The sequence below is a fragment of the Anser cygnoides genome, chromosome 1, assembly GCF_040182565.1.
Source record: "Anser cygnoides isolate HZ-2024a breed goose chromosome 1, Taihu_goose_T2T_genome, whole genome shotgun sequence".
Taxonomy (NCBI): Eukaryota; Metazoa; Chordata; class Aves; order Anseriformes; family Anatidae; genus Anser; species Anser cygnoides.
The window spans coordinates 140771852-140798862 of record NC_089873.1 but is presented as its reverse complement, the minus strand read 5'-3'; the positions used below and the strand labels follow the sequence as shown (position 1 = coordinate 140798862).

Sequence of the window (27011 nt, the reverse complement as noted above, 5' to 3'; positions counted from 1 at the left end):
TTTTTTTTCATAGATACTACTTTGTTTTTCTGTAGTATTTACTAAGATCATATTTGATAGATGTCTCTGCTTCTATGATGGAGTGACATTTTTCTCTCCTTCTACTTAGTTTGTCATATTGGATTCAGCTGATCTTTAATATCTGGTGGAAAAGAGCTTTAATACAGTTCCCCCACCCATATCAACATCTGGAAGACATTCTCAGACAATTTTTTTTTATTTTACTTTGCACACTGTGTCCTCATATCACTGACTTCAGTCAGAGTAAATTATGTTATGCCAATGTGGGGCAAAGTAATCACTCAAAGTCCCCATGTCAGTTGCCGTAAAATTATAGAGGTCAGACATAGCCTACAGCACTGGAAAATCATTGTTACCAAAGTAATTCCTTTTGTCTCTCTATAAACTTTCATAAATCCTGTTTTAGAGAAAGGAGTTAAATTACATAGCTCTTCGTATATAGTACCAAAGAAATACTTTACAGTTCTTGACTACATCTATCTATTTCCATTAAGCATCTCAGTCTTAAGCCATTTTTCTCACTGATAGGAATCAGAACTTGCGCTGAGTGTTGTTCAGATGCTGGAGAAGTTACTTCACCTCCGCGCTTCCTTCCCTGGTCCCTCTTCCCTCCTCACCTACCTTTGATGCAGATAAATAACGTTACCATTTTGAAGCTGAGGAGACTAAGCATTTGTCAAGGAGAACACCAGGGGAGAATGGTAGAGGATCAGACATTATATCTTACTTCCCTGAATTGCCAGGTGGTTGCTCACATACTGGCACGTCTTCCTTTCCATCTGGGAGAAGGTTATCCTCCTAATGAGATGGTCGACCTGTCTTGGCCACAGAACTGTATCCCTACCCTGAAGGTCCCAGTGTTAGTATGTTATCAGTAAAAGCATTAGGGGGAAAAAAAAAAAAAAAAAGTAGTAGACTAGATAACATAGAATACAGGAAAAGAGAATGCCTGTTTTGGACTTCATAAAAAACATGGAATTAACGAGTGGAGGAAGAGAGAAGTAATCTTCAGGATCAAGCGGAAGTGCAGCCTATGAAAGGCATTGAGGATTAAATCCAGGACTAACATGTAGTCAGCTACTCATTATGGCCTTAAATTTGTGCAATGCTGCCTATAAGCAAATCAGTTGTTCTACAGGGTAAAGGAGATTCACCATTTCATGCCACATTGCTCTACACTCATTTTTCCAATCTCTATTACGAAACTACTGTTTCTAACAGTGGGTAACTTCAGCAGTGCTCCTTAAGAAATTATCTTCTTTCTGAATGTAGTCGAAAAAGCCTAGTACTTACTGACTTCTTTGGACTTTCAAAGTTTACAACTGGACTTTTTAAGTTTCTTGGGAACATGCTTTTGCAAACCAAAGGCCATGGGGAGAAGGAGAATATGACAAATGAGAGTGCATGCTGGCTCAGGCGGTGGTTTTTCTGTGTTCTTTTATCCTTCCTAGGGAAACTGACATTTTGATTAACTCAGGTATGTCCAGGTACTTCCTGGCACTGTACAGGCATACTGTGAGTGCCCACTTGCCACACTGTGGGCACCAAGTAATTCAGTAATCACATCACCTCCAGGCCAGGAGTATATTAGTCAGTGAGTGGACTCTTGTAAACAGACCCTCAGCCACTCTCCTTCCCCCTATCCCACCCAGCCTACCTAAACTGCTGTAAAGAGTCTATAGGTCAATGCTAAGATACCAGGCCAGGGCTTGTGCTTTTCTTTTTGGCAGTGCTGTTTGTTTTGTTTTGTTTTGTTTCTTATCCTCCCTTATGTTTGGCCTTGGTTTTTATGTAATTGAATGTTGGTCAGAACACGTGATCAGATCTGTGTTCAGCTGGTGTGGTGCTGGGCAGTACATGCATCACGTTCAAGTTTCCAAGCCAGGTTTTTAAAGGAGGAATTGAACAGCACAAGGATCAGGCAGAGTAGTTACGCTGTGAAGGGTATCAGAAATCTGACGCCTTGAACATATGTAGGTAAAAGGAGCCTTCAGACTTCAGAAAAAAAGTTAGTGTTTTACCAGCAGGGACATGTCTGACTGCATTCCGTGGCCACGCACTTGGTAGACTTCTTGTCTCCGTAACTATCTAAACCTGTGAAGGTTTTCATTTTAATGATAACATCTGGTGGTTTTCCAGTATACAACAGAACATATGTGTCTCTTGGAATTGGGGAAAAAAAAAAAAAAAAAAAAGAGAAAAGCACCTCACACTGAAGAGCTTATGCTAGTGTACTGATTAAAGAAGTGTTTTATGGAGACAAAGCATCTTAGCATCATTTCTAGCCATTTTTACCAGGTATTATAGGGCTGAGAATCATGCCTCTGTTGCATGATCTGAAAGGAACCAGTCCCAGGTAACGAGTAAATGCACTCTGAACTGTGAAGGTCTTAAATTTTCTTCCTTAGGCAGGTACTCCAGAGTTAGTTTAAGAGTCCTTCAAAATGAAGACCTATTCACAGGATATACAAAATTTTCTAAGAGTGTGATTTTTTTTTTTTCCTGACATCACACTGGATTAAGTCCTGCCATTTAGTAGGACACACGTTCTGGCCTTGAAATTTTACTCTCTTTTTATCAAATAAAATAAGAACAGAAATAATAGACAAATCAACAAACCACAGAGTATAATGATGATGATTACATCTAGAAAAATCTCAGTCTATTTTATTAATATACCAGCTTTTGCCATTGCTCTGTTTTTGATTAATTGATTCAAAATTTAAGTTCTGTGTTTTCTTTATTTTTAAGAAAACTCAAACCATAAGCAAATTAAATAGCCTATGGCAAAGCAAAATGAACTTCAAGTCAGTTTACTTTAATGAAGCCTTCCTTCTCACCTTTCATAAAGGACAGCTTAGTGCACAACAGAGTCCTAGAAAATAAAAGCTATCTTTATTACACTACATTGTTTAGCACTTACTTTTCATATGGAATTTAAATTACTTTAAATATGATAAAAAAAAATTGTAACTGTGTGTTTCTCCAAAGTAAATGTTTCACCAATTTACAAGGTGGGTCATCACATTCCCTGAGTGAGCTTTATAAGTGGGAGATAATAGTGATTTTTTTTTCTTTTGTTTTGAAACTCACCTAGCCCATTAAAAAGGTTAGTATGTGAGAGTTTTTGGAATTGTGACATTAGTAGGGGGAGGAAAAAAACCTTGCCCTAAACCAGTCTTGGGACACAGTATTCATTCTGAGCATGAAGAGCATTATGTCTCAAGAACTGACTTTTGGTAGCTAGTTTGCTTACCTCAGGAAGAATATTTTATTTCATCTTGTTTGCTAAGAAGCAATAACTAATGTGCAAAATTTGAGCCATGACAAGGCAGTAGTAATATTAACGTTAATTCATAAGCTGAGCTGAACTCTGAGTTTCCCTTTTAATATCAACCTGCTACTGTGGAAGAAAACACTTTACTTCTTCAGTACTTTGTAGAGAACACAATCATTCCCTAAGCATCTTTAGCAAGCAGTTACCTCAGCATTCTAACTTCAGTGCAAAGGGTATTCTTAAACACACCCTGCAGTCCGACCAAGTGCTCTCCAGCCTTCCTGCAATTACCTGCGCTTTTTCCCAGCTCCTGAAATACCTCTCCCAGAACACAACAGGACTAGAACATGGAGTTACAGATGCTTGCCAGGTATAAACAGCCAGAACTGCTGTCCATTACCTTTCCCCATGGTGTTCCTAATGCAAGCAAGTGGAGTTAGGAACTGATAAATTTCTGGTTTAGCATTTAAATAATAAAAAAAAAAAGCCTAAAAAAGCCCAACAGCATAGATGTTATTTCCCCTGCATTTCAGGCTGCTGCAACGATCTTTGCAGTTATTTATGCTCTGCCAGGGAAAGTTTAATACTTTCAATTAGCCTTTATTTCAGAGACTGAGGCAAAATAACACTGGTAAGAAAAAAGTCAACTAGAGGGGTCTACACTTGAGTGTACTCAAACTACCCAGGGCAATTGAAAGTAGAGTATGATCATAAGTGTTAGCAATGCAGATAAAAAAAAAAATATATATATATATATAAAAACCCAAGTCAAGGAATATAAAGTTACAAGACAGAACTTCTTGCGCCTCAGAGTTACTTACATCAAGTCAGACCTGAGGCAAGAACATTATGGGAGAGACAAAACAACTATGAATAATACTGATTTTAATGGTATTATTCACTAAAAGGTAGAAAAGAGCAGTAGGATGATTTGTATTGCATGTTTGCATCTTTGTTTTTTCAAATGTACCATTCTGTCAGAGAAAGCTCTGAACTGCACGTGTTGAAGATAGCATCATCAACTTGTGTTCTGTGGCAGTTTGACTGCTAATGCCTGCTTTTCCTTCCTTTTTTGATAAAACTGCAATAGCTAAGATTCTTCTGGGATCCTTTATGTCATCCCTGTAGCCTCTCTTGGTCCCCTGTATTTATTGTCTATTTACAAGCTCAAATAAATTCACTTTAAAGTGTGTGCTTACGTATTTATATTTATGCCCACCCACATAAACCTAATTTAATGCCTTTTTGTCTTCTGACTCCACAGATTCTAGCTGTATGGAGAGTCAAGCTGTTTTTCTTTGCTCCTAAAGTATCTTTGTAACTGTTAGCCAAATTTGTCAAGACCAGAGTAGTTTCACAAACAGCTGTGCAACTTTTGGTGCCTTGCATAGGTTTGTAAAGGCGTGGGGAGTAGAAATAGGTGGGCTCATTTGTGTTGGCAAACAGCAGAGTAAGTTCCGTCCTACATGCATTTACTGTGCTGGCCAGGCAGGGTTTAATAGCAGTTCTCTTTTCAGGCTGATGAAAGTTTTCTCTTTAGCTAATTTAAGCAGTTTCTCAGTGCATGCCAGGAGCAGATCTGTTGGGTGAGTGGGCACAACTTTTATCCTGTTGCTTTTTAAAGAAGATGTGCATTTTCAAGCAGATGCCTAATGAAAACCTTGAGTTTGAGGCTGCAGCAGAACCTTTCTTCTGTCTGACCTGCCTTCCTGGAGGGCCTTGCAGAAATGCACCCTAAAGTGCACCACAGGCTATTACCGCTGTGGCTGTCAAGTTATTTTTGCTAGCTGCAGATTGCTACACCTGATATTTTTTAAATTAGCTCCTGCAAGGCTTCCCCATATGTGGTGACAGGGGGTTGCTTATTGCCTCCCAGATCAAAATATTTCCTAGATCATTGTGCAGAGAAAGATGTAAACTGTCATGCAAGGCAAAATTACTACTTTCTGGTGTAAGTCTCTTTTTGTGCTAGCTTATGAGAGACAGTGTCAGAGTGCTTAGGAAGTAATGAGAGAGATGGCTGTCATTTGAGGACTGGTTATAGACAGTTCTACCTGGAGGGCTCAGCAGTGGGTAAAGGTACTACAAAATGGGAAGGAGAGAGAGAGGAACTTGTTTGTGTTATGGTAGCTCTCAGGAAGGAAGAGTCATAGTCCTGGTTTCCAGTATTGATCACCATAGAAGATTGTGGAGAGTAGTCCAATTTAAGTTTATATGGGAAGTTATATGGTTTATAGGGAAGGTTTATAGGTTACGTAGTATATAGGTTTATATACTTGTTTAAATAAGTTAGGAATGCTGTGGCCAAGACTCAGCAAGGAAAAGGCTGAATCTAGTGAAAGCTCAGGGGGTAAAAAAGAGCATAAGAAAAAAATCAGAAATGTTTTGATTTTTACTGATACGTTCTTTTCTTTTGGGAAAGGAAAGTGGATTGTCCTTATCCAGAAAACTTTTGTTCTGGTTCAGCCACCAAACTGGAAATCCATTAGCTGCCGTTTCCATGGGTAATACAGTAAATATGAAACTTATTTTAGTGCCAGTTATTTCCCATGCTTTATGTAAAAGCACACCTATATGAGGAGAGGAACATTCTCGAGAAAAGGGTTGCTATTCAGTACAAGTAAGAGCAATCTCTATTCTGTGTGGGAGGATAGAAGGGATTTCTCAGTTGCTTGCAGGAGTTTTAATTCTGTAGCATCTTTGGTAATTGACACTTTGTTCTGCAAACTTTACCACAAACACTTCTCAAATATTAATAACAAGGCTAATAAATAATGGATAAACTGCTCTATGGCTACTCCGAAGCCCAAGCTTTAGATTTTGAAAACTGCGGTCCAAGTCTGAGTTTTAAAACATGGCATAAAAAGGTGCTTGTTGCACCTAATCCTGCTCTGGTGCCAGTGTAGATACAGTACATCAAACATAGCTTCATTCAAAGTCTAGCATGAGAACATACCTGATGAGCATAGGCTGTTGACAATTAATTATTTTCATGCATACCTTCTGCTTTTCTAAGTTCCTAACCATGGAGCTGAGCAAAGGGGAATTTGTGAGTTTGATTGCTGACCTGGTTTGGTTCACAGCTTCTCAGCTGTCAGGGAAAAAACCTGTACTTTTTACTCCTCCTCCTCTTGGGCAAAACTCTTACGGGACATACTGGAAGGATAATGAGAGAAGTTTTATTCTAATGTAGTGACCCTGCAGCCCTCAAATGCAATGTTTCTGCTTAAATAGAAAAAAGAATGTGGCTTATTGTTATTTAACAGTTTTTTGTTGTTGTTTGCTTTTTTTTTTTTTAGAACACCTTTTTTAAATCAAATGCTGAAAAGCAAAATTTTAATTGAAGCTGACAATATTTTGATGTATAGAAATATTTCAGTATTCAAACGTGTTTTTTCTGAAACTAATCTAATAATGTAACCCAAGTAATACAGTTCTTTGCAGATAAGACTGCTCTTTTGTCTCATTTCTCAGGAGCCAGTTGTACCTTAGCAATAGTTAAGTCTTGCATGTAGTCTGTTGGGTTGACAGAGACATACTGGGTTTGTTTTTGAGAAAGAGGCCTTTTAACTGAGTACTTAACAGCAAGGTCCCTTACAATACGACGTGCTCTGTGTGAATGTAAATAATTCATTTATTCAGATAACTTATTCAGACTCTTGTTTCCTGGCAGTTATTACTTGTTGAAATGACTTGATACACACTCAGAGTGAGTATTTTTCTTAAAAGGCATTGTTGGTAGGAAAGTTTAGTTGATAATTAATGTTTGCCAAACACGTTAGCTAAACTGTCAGGCCCAAAATAATATATAGTAGCTGCTAGTTCTTTTCTCTTCTTTTTCGTACATTCACCTAAGAAATCTGAGATGAGCCTGGGAGAGCAGCATATAGTTTCCCGTTGATTGAAAGTTAGGCAAAAGTCAGGAAGAGTCTGAGATACTCATTACGCATCCCCTTTTTATCTCTCTCCTTATTTCTGTGGTTACTTAGACTATGCTGGCTCTTCAAAATGCAGAAGTATATTTACAGGTGTTTGTTTGTTTTGTTTTATCAAAGATGCTTTCTGAACAGGTATTTGTAAATTTGGCAGATGTACAATGCTACATTTCCCACTTCAAGGTTGTAGCACAAAGCAGTAAATTTTTCTGTCATCTTAAAGGAAGGAGAATTTTCTGCACATATTATTTGAAAACATTGTTGCTCTCTTTTGCAATTGTATAGTTTTCCTGTGACTAGTGTTATTCATCCAGACCTTGTTTGCTAGCTTGCCAGACTTTGCAGGAACAAATTTAATTGTTGTTGGGTCTTATGGTGCCACATAGGAACTACCCACTATGAATATAAATAAAACCATAATGGAAACTTCAGGGAGTCATAGTAAAACCAGCCTAACCATGTAAGGGCTACAGTTTTCATTGCCAAACACCACAATACCATAAAAATCACAGCTTGTGCATTGGGGAAAGATAAATGAAAGATGAAAGTGCTAATGACTGATTGATGCTGATAGTGAGAGAAGAAGAATAAAAGTGATTCATAGTTGGCGGAGGGAGTCTTTTTATGTGTACACTGTCATTCACAGTCCTGGACAGAAAGGCAACGGAACCTAGCACGTGGATATTATCATGTTCAAAAGACTCTGTTCTCATCCTGGTACTGCATTCATGCAAACTGTCTTTCAAGTCTACACCCAATTTTTAATCTTCATTCTGACTTTCATTTGCAGTCCCCTTTTGGTAGTTTGATCTTAAATCATGGGCGTGACTGTTTTGTCAGAGTATACCTGGCTGTAGCAAGTGAAGGACTTTGACGCCTATGTGCTGTTAAAGCCCATTCTCTGCTGTGCTGAAAGAATGGCTCTAATTTTTTTCCCTCTCATTGATACCTCCCCATTAACCATGTTTTTTTTTTTTTTTTTTTTTTTTCCTCCAAGTGTGGTAATTTGTCCTAAAATATAGAAGTTTTAGCTGACTACAACTCTTTCTGAGAAGTGACTTGTTAGCAATAGCAGTTTGTTTTACGGGAACAAACAAGTAATTAGATATCACCTGTAAGGTCACGTAGGAAAATATTAATAGTCGTCATCACTAACGGAAAGTAAACAATAACACAATAATCACGACTACGACGGTTACCAATAACTGTCTAAAGATTTATTACTGCTTTTCTGCAGTTTAAAAACAGCAATTTATGTGCAAATGAGATAATGTAAAATATAATTGCAGAGTAATTTCAAGGACTATTTCATTACCGGAAGACCAATCTTGTTAATCTTTTGTGTTCAGAAAACTTTTGTGATCAGAAGCCTTGTGGAACTTAGAGTATAGGGTCTGCGTATTTCCAGAACAGGTTATGTGCCTTCTACTGCTAATTGCTTTGCTTCTATAAATAAGTGTATATTGATCCATAAAATTTTTACTACCAGCATATTGATTAAAAAAAGAGCAATTTAGATTTGGGAGTTGCTTGAACAATGCAAAAAAGGTTAAATCTCAACAAAAATGAATTTTATTTTAAAATTTATGAGAGCTCAGCCAGTTCTATTCATGCTTAAATGAGCTTTCCAATAAAAATATTTATAGACATTAAACTTTTAAAAATAATTCTAAATATTTATGATTTGTGCAGAATCATAAACGCTATTTGGACAGACTTCAAATGTGGAGGAAGCTTTCTGTAGGAAGAAAGCAAAATTGGTCTCATTCATGAAATAAACGTCAATTCTGAATAGCAGATATCCACCAAAATATAGAGGGATTTAAAAAGGACAGGATGATTTAAAATACAAAATAAGCACATTAAAATGTTGGGAACTTATTGCAGAGTTTTTCACTAAAAGATGTGTGAATTTATTCAACAAACCCTTTGTTCGTTTCCTCACAAATCATTTAAAATTCTTTGATTTACCTGCCCAGTTTTTTACACGCTAGATCTGCTTGCGTACGTTCAGGAGTAAAAACTGCTTGGATTTTAATGAGATTCAAGTTCTGGCACTGTTTATTTTACCAGTGTGAAAGGACTAAGACAGGACAACACAAAGCCTGTTGTTTCTGTATTTTGTAGTTGTGTGGACATACCTAACCTAGCTTTAGGTTTACTGGCCAGGTGTTCACCTGGCTTCTTTACTGAGCTTTGCAGACAGCAGTGAACTCACAACTCATGTGGCTAGGCGTCTCTTAAACTGTCTGAAGTTTGTAGACAAATTTCACTTGGATGTTTTTGTAATGTGATAGTCACAAGGCTGACCGGAATATAAACACTCATCTGTCTCAAAGACATGACATTTGGATCATATGGGGAGTACTAGCTAAATATTGGTGTGACCTTAGTTTTGTTTGCAGATATTTTGATTGGCTTGATAAGTCCCCTTCTCGATTAAAAACCAACATGTTTGAAGATGGAATGATGGCAATAAACAGTTAGCTAACCTTAGATAGCACTGTGTAGCAGCATAACACTAGTTATTTGGATGTGCTTACTCTGTCTTTCAGGGAAACCTAACCACCATATATTAAAAACTGTTCCAAAGAACTTTGAGAAGGTTGGTACCTTTTTTGACAACCTTTAGTTGCTTTTCTCTATAGAATCATTAAGGTTGGAAAAGACCTTCAGGATCATCTGGTCCAACCATCATGCTGCTACCAATGTCACCCACTAAACCGCGTCCTTAAGCACCACATCCAGTATGTGATATATATGTGGTTCTGTCAGTAATTTTTCTGAGTTTCTGACAGCTCTTTTGAATGATTTTGGGTTGATGCCGATATCAAAATAGTCCCAAAGCTGAGGATCCATTTGTAATCTTACTGTCACTTTTAGTGAGATACTAACACTTTTGTTGCTTGAGCAACAAGACTGTGCAAGAAGAAAGGATCCATCTGCTTGCAGCTCAGCATCTCATGCAGGGCTTAGTCAATCCTTGAACTGAGTGTTCACAACTGTATGTAGTATATAGAAAAACAGAGCAGGCCTTAGAACAATCGATAGTGTAATTATTTCTGTCTTTCCATGCAGTGCAGTTTATTTTTGAAGACTGGTAGAGGAGGAGTTCATTCTAAACATAAGACACGATAACTTTCAGACTCGGTTATTTTCTTTTTCGCAGTACATTTTGAATAAAGTAATCTTAAAATCTTTGCCTCATCATAGTTGGTATTCTGAATTAAAATCCTGTGTAAGGAGTCTAAAACTCATACGTGATGGTTCTCCTGGGTATCTGTTTATATCCATGAGAGACCATGTGCAACAAGAAATGTACTTTTTTGCCTTTTCCTTCAAAACCACAACACATACCTACCATACAATTGTATTACAATTCCATTTGCTGCCTCTGCCTAGGAAAACAAAATATCACTCAAAGAAACCTTCAGTCTTTTTTGCTGTTGTAGGAATATAATATCTTATATAGATTTATTATTATTATTATTATTTTAATTTGAATTTCTCTGGGACTTTCTGAAGCTAGAGGCTGATTTTGTTTGACATAAGAAGTGGATGCTGCTTAGTTTTCTTCTGCTTCAAGATTAGACTTCTGCTGTGCCTAAGACCAAATACTCTTTAGCATCAATAAAAACAGTACTTCATTTTTATTTTTATTTTTTTGCACCAGGAGGGAATTTGGCCTAGCACATTCAGGAGAAATTATTATCTCATAACCTATTTATATATTTAACTGCAGTGATTAAAAAAAATGGATTCTAAGCACTATGTTCTGGTCCTGAACTTTGTCCCTGATCCTGCCAAGATCCAATTGCATGCCAATGTGCATCACTAAGTCTAATCTCGTTAATGTTCATAGAATCACAGAATCATAAAATGTCCCAAGTTGGAAGGCACTCACAAAGATTGAGCCCAGCTCCTGGCTCCACAAATGATCACCCCAAAATCAGACCCTACGTCTGAGAGCGGTGTCCAAACGCTTCTTGAACTCCAGCGGGCTGTGCCGTGACCACTGCCCTGGGCAGCCTGTCCCAGTGCCCGACCACCCTCTGGGTGCAGAACCTTTCCCTAACCCCCAGCCTGACCCTCCCCGCCCCAGCTCCATGCCATTCCCTTGGGTCCTGTCGCTGTCCCCAGGGAGCAGAGCTCAGCGCCTGCCCCTCCGCTCCCCTCGTGAGGGAGCTGCAGGCCGCCATGAGGCCTCCCCTCGGCCTGCTCTGCTCTGGGCTGAACAAACCAAGGGACTTCAGTTGCTCCTCATATGTTTTGCTCTCCAGACCCTTCACTATCTTTGTAGTCTTCCTTTGGACACTCTAATAGTTCTGTGTCCTTCCTGTATTGTGGCATCCAAACCTGCACACAGGAATTGAGATGAGGCCACACTAGTGCAGAGAAGAGAGAGGAAAAAGCTCAGAGTAGAGCGAGAATGTTTACCAGAACTCCTTGGTGTTGAACTTCCATCCGGATGTGTGCCTAAGTCCTAACAGGATCAAAGCCTTTTATTCCATGTATGTTATCTTGCTAGCTGTAGTTCCCTGCTATTACCAATTTCTATGTAATGACATTTATTACTGCATTTTGAGGCAAGTCTCATTACCAGAAGCTGCTAGACTCCTATTTAGTTATTAGCTGGGTACAATTAGAGTTGCATTAATCAGTTGTGCTTGTTCAGCTGAGTTCAAATTTTCTTTTGCTGAAGGGAAGATCCGAATTTATAAGCCACTACTGCAGACAATTTGAAACCATGACCTTAAATGAGGTCCCAGATGCTTTGACCACATACAGTCCAAGAGGTGTGCGGTGGTTCATGAATTACAGAGAATGTTTATCATCTTTGACCACTATTTGTACACATCTTAATGTCTTTTTTGCAACATTAGATTTTGTCTTCATGAGGAAAGAAGTACATAACAAAGGTTTAAATGATGAGACAGCCTGCCTTGCCTCTTTTTGCAGGACCATGTAACTTTTCAGGTTCTTAGAACTCCTCAGCACCTCATTGTTTGAAATCTGGGGGATAGGGGCAAAAATCATTTGTTTTTGCATGTAGAGATTCTTTTCTGTCTTCAGCTTTGTGTTGGATGGCTTCTTAAACTTCAGACAAATTAGCTATTACCCTCCTGAGCTTCCCTCGGAACTGTGCTTTTTAACTGTTCCTTACTTCTCCACTCAGTAGCTTGCCTGAGGAAGGCTCTCTTGAGTTCTGGGTAGCTGATGTACCTGCAAGCCCAGGGAGCTTGAGGTTTATTACAAAAAAAGTCCAGAGTTCAGCATAGTTGGAGAGAAGTGTTAGTTCCTCAGCTTCAGTGGTTTGTATTGCTCTCTGGAGATTTTTAAAGACCAGGGAAAAGGGAAGGTGCCTCTGTGGGAGAACAAAGGCTGTTGTCCTATTAAGGACAGGTTTGTATCAATTATGACCGTGCAGGTTAGAGCAGGATATATGCTTATTTAGTTTTGAAGTAACTAACTATTGAGACAAGTAATACACCAATTCAGATCTCAGCTTAGAAGTTAATGTATACCCTGCAGAGTCTGAAGGAAGACAGTACAGGTAAAAAACATGCTTCTATGTGGAAAAGTGGCATTATTTTAGAGTTAGGTTACATTACCCTTAAGAGCTATCTGAATAATGTTCAGCAGGTATGCTGACACTGAACATGCTGAAAGGAAGATAGAACCTAGATGCCTAAGCTAAAGAAAGGACATCTGGCCTACCTGTTGTCTTTGAATTAAACTCTGGAAGTCTGAGAGCATGGAAGTTCTTGTGAGAAACTAGTATTGATTAAACCAAACCAAATTCAAAAAGCTTTAGATGAATGAGTGCAAAGGCAATGTGAATTGAAGAGAATGAGTCTAAAAAACTGAAAGAAGGAAAGTTGCTCAGGTTTAGCTAAATTGATTTTATAGTGATTTAATCTAAGTTAGGATAAAATCAGGACTGATGAGATGAGAAAATCTGAAAATACATATATATATATATATATTGGTGTGGAACAAGCATCCTATAAACTATCTGAATGTTGAGGAAATAGAAAAAATATATATGCTGCATTTTTTTTAGTTTCATGTCAGTCAAGTTTAGACTTTGAGCTACTCTACTTAGCAATGAAATTTTCTTTAACAAATTGCTGCTGAGATAAATGAGGATCATGATGATGAAGTGCCACAGGCTGTAAGTTGTGGCAATTTGTATTGGGGGGGAGGAAAAGAACCTTGTCTTCCTTTAAGATACATAATCCTTATTTCTCAGTAGTTCCTGGTTTTATCTGAAGAATGAACCTTATGGATATTGGGGGGGGAAACTGTTTGAAGTGATTATTTATGTTTTCTGCAAAATAATATTATTTCTATTTTTTTTTCTCTGCAGTAAAACCAACAGTTATTGATGTTGATATTTATGTCAACAGCATTGGTCCTGTATCATCAATAAATATGGTAAGTGACTTGCTAACAAAGATTTTTATCTGGACTGTTGGTCTTGGCATCAATACTAGCTTTTGAAAAAGATAATAAATAACACTGGGATAAGTTGTTTTGATTGCTGATTTAGTTCTGGTTTCAGCTATAGCTCTGTTTTTTCAGATAACTCTTTTATGTCTCTTCAAGAGGAGAACAAACCTTCAAGCAGTATTATGTTCTGTGTTGTCTCCCGTAAAATGCTGGTAGACTTCGAGTGGTAAAATAGCAGTCAGGGAAAAAAAATATAAAACAAAACTATTGTCAAGAAAATTCTTGAATTGCTGTTTCAAGAGTCAGTTGAATATACAGAACTTTATAACATGGAGTTAGTAACTTTATAACGTGGAATAATACCATGTATTATCAGTATATTTATTTGAAATTCATCATCCCTTCAGTGGTTATTGTTCTTTTACTGAGGTTATCAATGATCTTTAGTCTTACAGTGTAATTCTGAAGAAGTTATCCATATCTGTATTGCATATGTAAGGGCAGGAGAACGTGAAACGTTTGTGTGATACTGTGACAATAATGAACCTATTGAAAAGTAATGGTTGGTCAGCTGTTGTGGTCTTCTTAAGCCCAGGACATTCTTCAGTTCTGCAACAAAACATTCAGGTTAGAAAGCAAGCTGGATGTTTGTTAAGCTGTAGAGGTATAAGTTGCTGTGACTACTTATGTGATTTCGGGTTTGAATTCAGTGCAGTAACCTCCCTTGCAAACTAGGTTGAATTTTATCTTACAATTCTGAAATGTAGAATCTGAAAAAGAAAACTACTTCTTAATGTCTTAATTTACTTATTAGTGAAGATGTTATACTAACTCATCAAAGCAGGGGGTTTCTTGTGTTCACGTTGACATTCAAAGGCTGGTGGGTACAATGGTGATATAAAAATCTAATAAGTGCACTGCATGTATGTCTTGTGGTTTTGGAACAAATGATTCTGAATTGGAAAGCTGGTCATTTAGTCCGAGTGTTTGTTATTGTCTATGTATAAAGGAGGATGCAAATTATTGCAACGTGTCAAACACTGGCTTGGGGAAGACTCCTCCTGCCTCTGACAATGGGAAATCTGGCAAGTAAAGACAGAACAAATTATGTGCTAGGAACAACTTGGGCACATATTCAAAGACTCTGAAATGTATTGGTCATATTTCTTTACGTGAAGCATTGAATACCAAGCAATGGGTGTACCTGCTCCAATTCTTGAACTCATAGTTAATTATCTTGCCCTTCCCCAGCTGTGTACCAAAAAGAGTTCTCTAGGGAATGATTTAATGGAAGATTTCTTCAGTTTATGGCTTGCATTAACATGGGTACTCTGTTCAAAAGCAATAGGAACAATAGTGAGGATATTTACTTTTCCTCTTTTGCCTCGCTGAATTCTAAATATAATACTATGGTGCTGGAAAAGAAATTGAAATAGTATTTAAGACAACATTTAGTAGGAACTTCTTCAGGTGGAAAGATGGAAAAAAATATTAATAAAAACAACTAGTGGTTCTTGGAAGCTGGTTATGTAAGTCAAAACATAACCAGTTTATTTATCGCTTAACTTTAAGGTGTATTAAGTTTAAGGTGTATTATGGCAGGAAGATGGAAAAATGCAACAAAATGTCAATTAAAGGAATGTGTACTGTATCTCTTTGATAGTCGATGTTCTTACTGGGATGGTCAATAAGAATATGGTGTAGGGATATTTTTTGCTTACAGCTGAAAAAAAAAAAAGCATAGTCTGTAAGGACAAGAAGGTAAATACAATAATGATGAATGAAAAGTCAGAATATAAAATGTAGGTACCTGAAGTTTTAAGTCTCAAAACTCAAGTCTGCTTAAAGCTGTATTTATACTGAATAGAAAGGTAGAGAACTGTAGAACTGGTCATAGCTTCAGATATGTTTGTGGACAGTATATCCCACTGAAACTGAATCTGAACTAGCTAAGCACTTTTGAGCTTTACTTCTATTGTCAAACCTAATTATAGATGTAGGAGCTTAACATAAGGCACACAAATGTAGCAAACTTTTGTCCAAAGGCTCCATTTCTGCTCTCTGACTTCGGAGTTTGTCCAGACTTACATGAGAGAGAAGAAATGAGCTTGTAGTTTAAAATTTACAACGAATATGGGAAATTCTCTTTAGAAACGTACAAGTTATGGTTCTGTATGATGATTTGTCTCGTCAGTGGCAGAACTGTTCTGGGAAGCTACGCTCGCCCTTATTTGTGCTACAATTTCAACTGCTTGGCTACAGCAAACAGTGGCTCTGTGATGCTCCACTGAAAAAAAAAAAAGAATAAAGAAAAACACACACGAAAACATTTTTTTGAATTAAAAATTCAAAAATTATTTTCACATATTTATTTATTAATTATAGAAGTGTTTCAGATAGCCTGTGAAACACTGGAACAAATAGATGAACAGAAACATTAGCAGGTAATTATGGGCAGCAGAGGAAGAGAAAGGAAGGGACCATCTTCAGTCTGATTCCTGTTGTATAACTGAGCTCTCAAAGGGAGAGGAATTGTGTACAGAATTCAGATCAGTACTCTAGTGAGAAAAAAAAAAAAAAGAGAAACTACATATAGACCTCCCTCTATATTTCTCAGCAGGACAGGAACTTTTAGCTTTTCTCCCCTAAATTGTTATTAAAAGTTGAGCTATTCTGTCAAGGTAACTCAGCAAGATGGTAGTTGATTGAGCAAAAAGAAAGATGATTACATTGATTTCCATCTCCTCTGTTTCAAGAGTGAGATCATCAACATGTACAAGGAGGACTTCCCTGCTGTGTACTTCCAAACTTAGCCCTTAGCTCTATCACATTTTTCGTAATCTGCAGTACTTCTGAGGAAAAATCATGGGGAGTTTCTCTAGAGGTCAAACTCTGCAGGTGTATTTTCTTATCAGTTTTCATCAGCACTTTTCATCCTGTGGGTGAAACCTCGAAAGTAAAATCATTTTCTTAAAGTTATCTATTCAATGGGTGTTCAACTGAATATTCAAGCCAATTTTGTAGATCAGACCTTTTTAGGTGTCAGTTAACTTTGTGTAATCATGATTTGATTTGAGTATGAATATTAACATCTCATTGTTTCTTTAACAGTCAGGAAAAAGACAGTAGCTGCCAGATCCTTGCCTACAGCAAAGATAGCCTCGGATAAATTGTATGTGAATACTTATGGCCCTGAAAAAAAAAAGTCCTCTTAGAATGAGGTTGGAAGTGCCACAGGGGAAAGAAATGTAAGGGATCGCTTTAAAAAGGCTTTCAATCAAGGCAAAGGTAATGTTCTCTGTGCCAAAGATGGCATAGTCCTCTGTGCCAAAGATGGCATAGTCCACACGACTGAGGTTTTTGTTGCTTTCCCTAAAGGCCTTAAAAGTGATTCACTCCCTGGTTGCTTTCAAAAATATCTTTTTAGAATCTCAAGATCTCCAGAAAGAAAAAAAAAAAAAAAAGAAAGAAAAAAAACCAACCAGGTGATTGTAGGAAGTTAGTGTAGGTGCTCTTAGAGACTCATCGTTATAACCTCTTTGTGATGACAGTAGAAACTTGTTTTCTGGATCTACGGTAGTTACTCTTCCTTTGCCTGTGACATGAAAGATTTCTCTGAAGCATAGTCTAAAAAAAAATATAGTACTAAGTATCAAGAAATAGGCATTGTGTAAGGATAAAGAAGTCAAAATAAAGAAGTCAAAGCAAGCTGAATAATGAACTGAGTGATGCTAGGATGTAAGTCTCCACTGACACTAACTTTGAAGAAGGTTATTTCAGTGTTTGATGCCATGGTATGATGTTATGAAATGACAGAGGTGATAATTTGATAATAGACAAGGATTTTAAAATGTAAAACACTCTGATTTTAACCCCATTAAAATTTTTAGGTTTGCTTTTTTTAAAAGATAAAAGCCATTCATCATATAAATACCCTGTTATCTGTCCTTTATCAAAAAAATAATAGGGTGTGAGTTTGGGCTGATTTAAAAGAAACATAATCTGGTTGATTTTAAAGTAATTGACACATGGATGTTGAGAGCCAATTCAGATCTTCTCGTGTTCATATTATATCCCTTTATTCTGTTTTTTATCTCTTTACAGAGTGAGTTACAGAAATCTGCTACTTTCCATTTCATGTTATAGTGTTATTGGAGACCCTGACTTGTGGGATGCAATATTCATATCTATCGCAATAATTTACTTAAACCTTTTGGCATTTAAGTGTTGTTATTTCTGTAATCATAATGAACATATTTTCACTGCTGTTAGGGATCTTCTAAGTGACTTTTTAAAATAAGTAAATTCATCTCAAATCTTGATTTTATTTTTCCCCACACTTTGTATTTTAAAATAGGCGTGTGAATTAAAGATTACTTCATTTTCATATCTTAATGTCTTTTTATTTTACAACATTCAAAATGGTGTCCAGGAAGCATATGCTTTTATATTAAAATCCATGCTCCAGTTCATGTCAACAATCTGATTCTTGTTAACAACCATAAGTGGTTTCTAAGTTGTTGTATAAAACTTAGATACTAATGTGGCTTCCCGCTGCTTTTTATTTTTTTTTTTATAGATAAGTAAAAATGGTTTGTGTATAGAAGAACAGAAAAAGAAGAGAGACCATGTCAATATGCAATGTGGGAATCAGATGTAAATGATGGGGAAAAAACAGTCCTCTAGGAGTATTTTTGTTGAACAGAAATACAAACACACTGAGATTGTACAGACTATTCAATCTCAGCAGCATCAAAGTGTGTGCCTCTGTGTCCGTGTGTGTACACCTACAGTCTTTTTTAACTGAGTAGATACAGGAACATGAGGCTGCAGCACAAGTTGGCGATGAAGGAAAAAGTTGACACCTGTGTGGTTTTAGCAACAAGAATCTCATTTTACTACAGCTGTACAGGAAATATATTGAAGAAGCAGCATGAGAAACAAGCTCAGAAACTGTACTTACCTGTTCATAAAACTATTAATTGCTTATCTGCTGGATATATGCTGATTTCTTTATTCTCAAGTAATCTGAAAATGTAATTCATGGAGTATTTCTCTGGTGAATTCCATCACTTCATTCTTTTCTGTCCACGCTCTCGCCTGTATCATACATCTTTATGGATGCTGCCTTTTGTTCTGTTCAGTGTTGTAGAATAAAGGCAATCTTTACTCTCTTTTGCCCCCTAATGTGTTGATAGACTTCTTTGAACTTCAGTTTCAAAGTCGCCACATGCTCATTTTGCTTCTCTACTAGACATGATAGGCATTAAAAGAATAGTCTTGATGTGGAGACTAGTCTAAAATAATTTTCGGAGTTCAGGATGAAGTCTGAATTTCTTGCAAAATTTTAGCATGTATTCCTATTTACGTGATAATTAAAACTATTATTGGAGCATCTGCAACTACAGAAACATAACTAAAGCTAATTTAAAACCATGTTTCATCTGTTTCTTTTACCCCAATGTGAAGCCCCCAATATTTGCTTTAAAGGCTTCTTTTTTAGCTTTTCAAAGATCATGCAAAACGTTATTTGAGCATAGGCATGATATCCTGGTATTCACTGTGAAGTTGGAGTGTCATTTTCAAGAATCACAGAATGGCTTGGGTTGGAAGGGACCTTAAAGCCCATCAAGTTCCAGACCCCTGCCATAGGCAGGGACACCTCCCACCAGACCAGGTCGCTCCAAGCCCCATCCAACCTGGCCTTGAACACTTGCAGGGATGGGGCATCCACAACTTCTCTGGGCAACCTGTGCCAGCACCTCACCACTTCCAGAGTGAAGAATTTCCTCCTAACATCTAATCTAAATCTCCCCTGGTTTAAATGGTTTAAATGGTTTAAAACCATTTTCTCTTGTCTTGTCGTCATCTGCCTGTGTAAAAAGTTGCTCTCCATCTTCTCTATAATCCCTCTTTAAGTACTGAAATAAGGTCTCCCCAGAGCCTCCTCTTCTTCAGGCTGAACAACCCCAGCTTTCTCAGCCTGTCTTCATAGGGGAGGTGCTCCAGCCCTCTGATCATAAAATCATTAAGGTTGGAAAAAAATCTCCAACTCTCCGGTCCAACTGCCCCCTATCACAAATAGTTACCACTAAATCATTTTGGTGTTCTTCCTCTGGACCCTCTTTAACTTGTGCTGGGGGCCCCACATCTGGACGCAGCACTCCAGGTGGGGCCTCAGAAGGGCAGAGCAGAGGAGGACAATCACCTCCCTTGACCTGCTGGCCACTCCTCTGTTGATGCAGCCCAGGACGCAGTTGGTCTTCTGTGCTGCAAGCACACACTGCTGGTTCATGTTGAGCTTTTCGTCCACCAGAACCCCCAAGTCCTTTCTCCACACATCTGGTCTCAATGAATTCTCCCAGTCTGTACTCATGTCTGGGATTGCCCCGGCCCAGGTGCAGCACCTTCCATCTGTATTTGTTGAACCTCATTAGGTTTCCTTGGGCCCACTTCTCTAAGTTGTCCAGGTCCCTTTGAATGGCATCTCTTCCTTCTGTTGTATCAACTGCATCATTCAGCTTGGTGTTATCTGCAAACTCACTGAGGGTGCACTCAATCCCATTGTCTATGTCACTGATGAATATGTTAACCAGCACTGGTACCAAGATGGACCCCTGAAGGACACCACTCGTCACTGACCTCCACCTGGACACAGAGCCATTGAGCGCAACTCTCTGGCTGCGGCCATCCAGCCAATTCTTTATCTACTGAATGGTCCACCCTTCAAATCCGTATCTCTCTGATTTAGATATACATTTTCTAACTATATCTCTCTGTCTTAGTGAATCTATTTGTAAAACACTTGTCTAGGGAGAATTTTTTTTTTGGGGGGGGGTGAGTTTTCTAGCTGGTGAGTGCAGATTGTCTCTAAAATAATGGAATGCCTCAGGATGTTTTTATTTTTCCCTGCAAATTTTACAAGCCTCTTTTTTCTCTGTGACCCAAGAGAAAACTCAATTCCGAGTTTAAATTTCAGTTTGAGTGAGCCTGTTTATTTAGGAGGACTAAGATACTAATTGTATGCTAGATTACAGTCAAGTTACTATTCTTACTTCTTGAGCATGTTCATATATTGTCATAGAGCTTGGGTTACTCTAGAGAAAAAGGTATGAAGTACAGAAAACTTCAAGGCTGCATGGATTTTTGCTGATAAATCAACTTCATCTCACATACAGACTCGTTGATTCAAGCTCTGGTAGTCAGTGGCTGGCTATGAAAATGTTTCTGGCAGGTTGTAGTAGTACTAGAATGAAACTTGAGTCTATTTATTACTCACATACCACCATGAAGCTTGTGAGAGGCTAACATAGTCTCAGAAGTGAAACTTAGAGTGGAAAAGAGGAACCTGGAGGAAAAAAAATACCATGGATTATATTTATTTATTTATACATACTTATATTTTACATATCACCTTCTTAGTTTCTGCTTGCATTCTCCTTAGTGCCCTATTTTGTATACTTAAAATAAGTAGCAGCTGATAAACACTTGGATAAAGGCCTTAGACTGCCCTTATGTGAAGTGAAACGGGAAGGACTAGCACAATGTTCACATTCCTGTAATGAAGCTTATGTGTTGTGATATGTAATAGTAAGATGCTTGTTGCTAGAATTTATTACATTGACAGATATTCAGTTTTCTTATTGGATGAATTATAGTTACAGATGTTTCTGTCACATATCTTTGGTCATGGACTGATCTTCTCTTTGCTGCTCTGTCTTTCAGAGTTCAAGCAGAACACTAAATACAGATGGCTTGGTCTTAGTGTTATGTTAAAAGGTGTTCTATTGGGTTTATGAGGCAAGGTTTGGTAGCGGGGGGCTGCATGGGCGGCCTCTGTGAGCAGAGCCCCATGTCAGAGCACAGCCAGCTCCAGCCGGCTCCAAAAGCTCCAGCCACTGGCCAGAGCTCAGCCAGGGAGAGACACTGGGTGGGCCTTTGGGAGAGCAGAGTTAAGGAAGGGGAAAAAACTGCTGGGCAACAAACTGGCTCACAGGAGGCTCCCTCTGAGCACCAGGCAGCACTTCTGTGCTGTGCGGGTGATGGAGCCCTGGCACAGGCTGCCCAGAGAGGCTGTGGGGTCTCCTCCTTGGGGATCTCCAAAAGCCGCCTGGAGATGGGCCTGGGCAGCCTGCGCTGGGTGGCCCTGCTGGGGCAGGGCTTGGGCCTGGTGGCCTCCAGAGGGCCCTGGCAACCTCAGCCACTCTGATTCTTTTCCCATAATTCTTACAATGAATAAAAAGCCCAGAAGAACCCACGTACTCTTATTTTTTTTTCTGCATGAGAACTTCCCATCAATCTAATTGGACATAATTTCCTTTATTGTCTCATTGCTGAGAAATAAGGTTCAGAGAATTATATTTCATTTCCTTCCAAGCTTTCTTAGTGAACACAGTGTCCTTTGACTCTTCAGTATTCACAGAAATGCCTTTTCTGGTACAGACAAGGTATTTCTGCTGAGTGACTACAAAGAACCGAATAGTAATAATAATAAAAAAGCACGATTTCTGCAGTTACAAAAGTCTACAGACTTCTGGGGATATATATGTATCTCAATACCTCCATGCTTTTGTTAACATCATACACTTTTCTCCTTACAATTCACTGTAGTCTTCACTTATTACTTTTATGATCTGGAGAAGAGACTTTTATGTGGTAAAACTTGTGACAATTGCCAGGTTCTTTATATGTTTTCATAGGTTTCTTCCTTGAAGAAGCTGTGAGATTCTTAAACCGAAGAAACTACTACCTTCCTTTCTGTGCTTACTACAAGGCTAGCTGTGTGTGCTGTGAGTTTATCTAGAAAATTATATTCCTTGGGAGACTTGGAATCTGTTTCTTGCTATCTCTGAGTCGTTTGGCATATTTTGCAAGGAGAATGAGATTTTCAGATGTGCTTAAGGAACTTAGTCATGTGCCTTTACCTGGGAGGTGTTAAATACTTTGCTACTGTAATCTGTTGTAATTCTCATACATGTGACTTGAGAAATTGAGGCTCATGTTCACAAAGGTAGGAAGGTGTCCCTCTTTTTTGCAGTGTCTAGATATCATAAATTTTGACGGTACTTAAATACTTATATCAACCTTGGTTCCATTGATATTTTCCTTGCATACATAGTGCACACTCAATTTAGATGGGATTAGCAATTTTGGAAGAAATCTGTAGAATTCTTGGTGCTTTAAGTATTCTTGTATTTTCTTGGTGCTATAAGTATTCTAACAGCTTGGTGCTGTTAAGTATTCTTCCATAGGAATTTTGGTCATAAAAACAATATTTTAGTAATAGGGTTGTTTTGATTTGAGGTATAGTAAAACAAGATTTGAAGGAGGGATATCAGGTCGGCTGTTATAAAGAAGGTAAATTTGGTAAAATGGAGAAGCTCTTGGTGCTGCGGGAGATATCCAACACTTATATGGTTTTAATGATATAGCAGCGATTTCATTTATTATAGTAAGGAGACTGATATCATTAATTCATTATGATGACAAGAGTCACAGTGATTAGTCTACTGCATATTCAAGTTGCTAAATGTTAACGTAAATCAGGTACCGTTAAAAATGAAAGTTTTACTCACCAACAAGCGTAGTCAGCAAGGATCTCTTGACCTCAAGGAGTAACCTTGAGAGGCATCCCTGCCCAAGGGGAGATCACTGCCATGCAGCCTGCTGCTTCAGCAAGGAGCTCTGCTTGTTAGCTCTCAAATTAGGCTTTCTCTGGCTGCTGTGTTTATAAGATAAAATGATTGGCTTGTAGTCAAACTTAGAATTCGTATCATATTGCTCTTGACCTCCAATGTAATTTAGTTCCCCATAAGGGACTTGAATGGTCACCTGCTTTAGGGCTGTACCCCCTTTGTTCGTGGTCACGGCTGTGGGCACTCCCCAGGTGCTCTGTTATTAATGACCTGTCCAGATTAGGGAATAGTCACATTGAGGCCTACTGTGGTTAATAAGCCCGAGGAAGACTTATGTAAAGTTCAGGAGTTAGGTCACACTTGGTCATGCAGACACTTCATCAAGCTTGACATAGACATGGTGAATATTAAGCTGTTGTGTAATCTGCTTCTGTATTAATATTCGTCTGTGAAGCCAAAAGTTCTTGTGAAGACCGTATGGGAGAAACAGAACAAATGTGATGCGTCAGAGTGAACTGTAACAGAGGGGGAAAGACAAAAATGGTTGGGTACTATTTTGAGAACATTTTATAAGACAGACATGCAATTTCAGACTTCCTGGTCCTTATCTTCAAGAGAGATTACTAAATATCTTCAAAAGAAGAAGCTTGGGAGCAAAATTCATAATTCTATCGAATACGGAAAAGCATAGGCTTGACAGTGGTTCTGAGACATTGGTTTTATGTCTCAGAACAACTTATGCTCCTGCTAACCTCCACAAGTGGCAACTACTTGTCACCTCTCCTGTCAGTTGCACCTTTTTCTACCTTAGTTGTAAATACTAACCTTTATCTTTTTTGTCAATTGGTTAATGTAACATATTTCAACCCAGAACATATCTTTCTCAGTAGGTCTGAGTTTGTAAAGTCCCTCTCGGATCAGAAAAAGGACATGAGTACCCAGGATTTTGTGACTGTTATTTATTTATTTTTTTTTTCAGCTGTATTGACTACCCAATAAGAATAAATTACCCATGTTTTCAGACCTTGCCTCTCAGAATTATTTTTGGAAACAGTAGGTAGCGGGCTCAAGGGATAATTCATGTTTGGTAAGGTGTGTCAGGCAACTGAGACAAAGAAATAACTGCCATCCACTTACACACACTCCATATATCAGACTCTGATAGTTCTGTGCTTTTAAATTGTAGGTGGATATTTCCCCAAGGTGTATTTACTGCATGGGCACAGTATATTTTTGTTACCTAGAAGGTCTGTAGACTGAGGTTGAATTACAAGGCAATCAAAAGTGTGAACTGTAGAAAGGTATGACCTTATTCTTTCAATTTATAGAGATCACTGTACTGTAATAAAACAACTTTCTGTCTAATAATGTCAGTTACTTAATTTTACTGCTTTTGGTGATTGAAGAATTGAGATCACCAAGCGGGTTGCTGGTTTTCCCCACTGTAAATGGAAATGAAAAATTTCCTCCTGTATTACTTACCTGCCCCATTCTTGGTCTTTATTTCTCTGGGTGAAATTTTCACTTGATCACATGCTCACTAAACATCTGGCCATCTTTAAGGCAAAGCAGTTTCAATTTTCCTAAATTGGCCTTCATGCATTATGCAAACGTTACTTCATTAGACACTGAGATGAGCTATCAAGCTATATTGTTTGGTCAGAATAATGTAGGCTTGCTTCTCGTTTCGATGCTGGTTTGAAATCAGACTAACAATTTTGGAAAAATTCAGTTCATGCAATCATTTTTGCTTGTGATTCAATTAGGGCATACATAGGGATCTAGGTAAATTCAGTCAATGATTTTGTCTTTGTTCCTGACTTATGCTGATACCTATGTGTAATGTTTGAAACAGCATAAACAATAAAAAAGCTAAATTAGTCTCTCAGGAAGTGAATGGAATTATGCCAGGCATAAATTTGAGCCATGTTCTCCTAAAATATTCCTCACAGAGAGACTCATAATAATAAGATCCAAAGTAAACCCAAGTTTATTTTGAGCGTGGTGGATCCTCACTGCCTTCTATTTTTTCTTTTAATTCGCACTGTTGTGGTGAGGGCAAAGAGAAACACCAGTAAAATGGGGAATTTCTACTCTGCTGGATGGGGCTGAATAAGCATGATATACACAGCAGCGAAGGATCTACCTGGTGCCTAATGCTGTGCACTGAATTCCACACAGGGGCCAGGTTCTCACCTGATGTAAACAGCTGACTGCATCAGCATAAATGGAAATGTGCCCATCTCTTCTAGTCCATCATTGTTTCCAGATTAAAGGGTTAGGTATCAGGTTAGTGTTTTTTCTTTCTTTTTTTTTTTCTTTTTTTCTTTTTTTTTTTCCCCGCATAATACTAAAATCTTTTGTAGATTGTATTAAAAAAAAAAAAAGAAGACTGCAAGACTGTCTGATTGCACTCACCTGAAAGTTGCTAAGTTTATCTTCATTATTTTGCCTGCAATGCATTCTCTAGTGTCTGAAACTGTATTTATGTAAATATGTCTGAGCATTTCTTTGCCATCTGGATGGTTCTGTAAAAGGGGTATAAAGAAAATGAAAACAAATGTAAGAAGGCTAGGAGAACTCCTTAAAAAATAAACGTTAAGACCTGTATTTTGGAAGCTGCCTAACTGGACTAGTGCACAAAGAATTGACAGGTTGTGGCATAGCTAGATTTATACACTGCAAAGAGAAGTTGATTGAAGGAATGATTTAAGAGTTTCTTTTGGGTTTCCAAAATGTCTGTCTAAACTGGTATTTAGCTACTGGGAACAATAGCAGGTGATGCACTGACTAGCCAGTTTGTGAATGTTCTTCAGATTAGCCCAGATTTATGCATGAAACTTTTGCTGATATAGCAATGTTTAGGACTGGGACTCCTTTCAAAGTACCTCACCAGAAAAGCCAACAGCTAGAGTATGGAGTAAATGTGCTTTGCCAATGAAGCCCACTGTGCTGGGACAATCAGCAACTGGGTACAACTCTTTGATAGAAGTACCTTTACTGGCAGTTACACTTGGTAGCATTGTGCCAGTAAAATTTCATCAAAAACTTGAGAGGGTATCTGAGAGGGTTACAAAGATGGTGAAGGGTCTGGAGGGGAAGACGTGTGAGGAACATCTGACGTGTCTGGGTTTGTTCAGCCCAGAGCAGAGCAGGCCGAGGGGAGGCCTCATGGCGGCCTGCAGCTCCCTCACGAGGGGAGCGGAGGGGCAGGCGCTGAGCTCTGCTCTCTGGGGACAGCGACAGGACCCGAGGGAACGGCATGGAGCTGGGACAGGGGAGGGTCAAGCTGGGTGTCAGGGAAAGGTTCTGCACCCAGAGGTGGTCGGGCACTGGGACAGGCTCCCCAGGAAGTGGTTGCCTTTCATGGAGTCAGAAGGTGGACTCAGTGATCCTTGTGGGTCCCTTCCAACTTAGGGTATTCTGTGATTTTATGAAACTTATTTAGTAGGAAAAATATAAATGGCAATTTACTTCTCAGATAGAAAAAGCTCCCCACTTCCCTAGGTCTCATGGACATGGAAATGCTTTTTCTGTTGTTACTAATATATCTTATACTGTACATACACAAAGGTTCTGATAGCACAGATTAGCATCTCTGAAATTTCAAATCTAGACCTCTCTATAGGTCTAGATTACCAAGGGTCTTTGTATAATTTTTTGAATAAAATGATAAGCAATTGATTAATC

General features: G+C 38.3%; 1 protein-coding gene across 1 annotated transcript in view; it reads left to right on the top strand.

Annotated features, from left to right (window-relative positions):
• GABRG3 (gamma-aminobutyric acid type A receptor subunit gamma3) overlaps positions 1 to 27011 on the top strand; it is a 345355-nt gene that overhangs the window by 4377 nt on the left and 313967 nt on the right. Inside the window, exon 3 of the mRNA XM_013180809.3 lies at positions 13604 to 13671. Coding sequence (XP_013036263.1) covers positions 13604 to 13671 — 68 coding nt within the window. The remainder of the gene's footprint in view (positions 1 to 13603; positions 13672 to 27011) is intronic.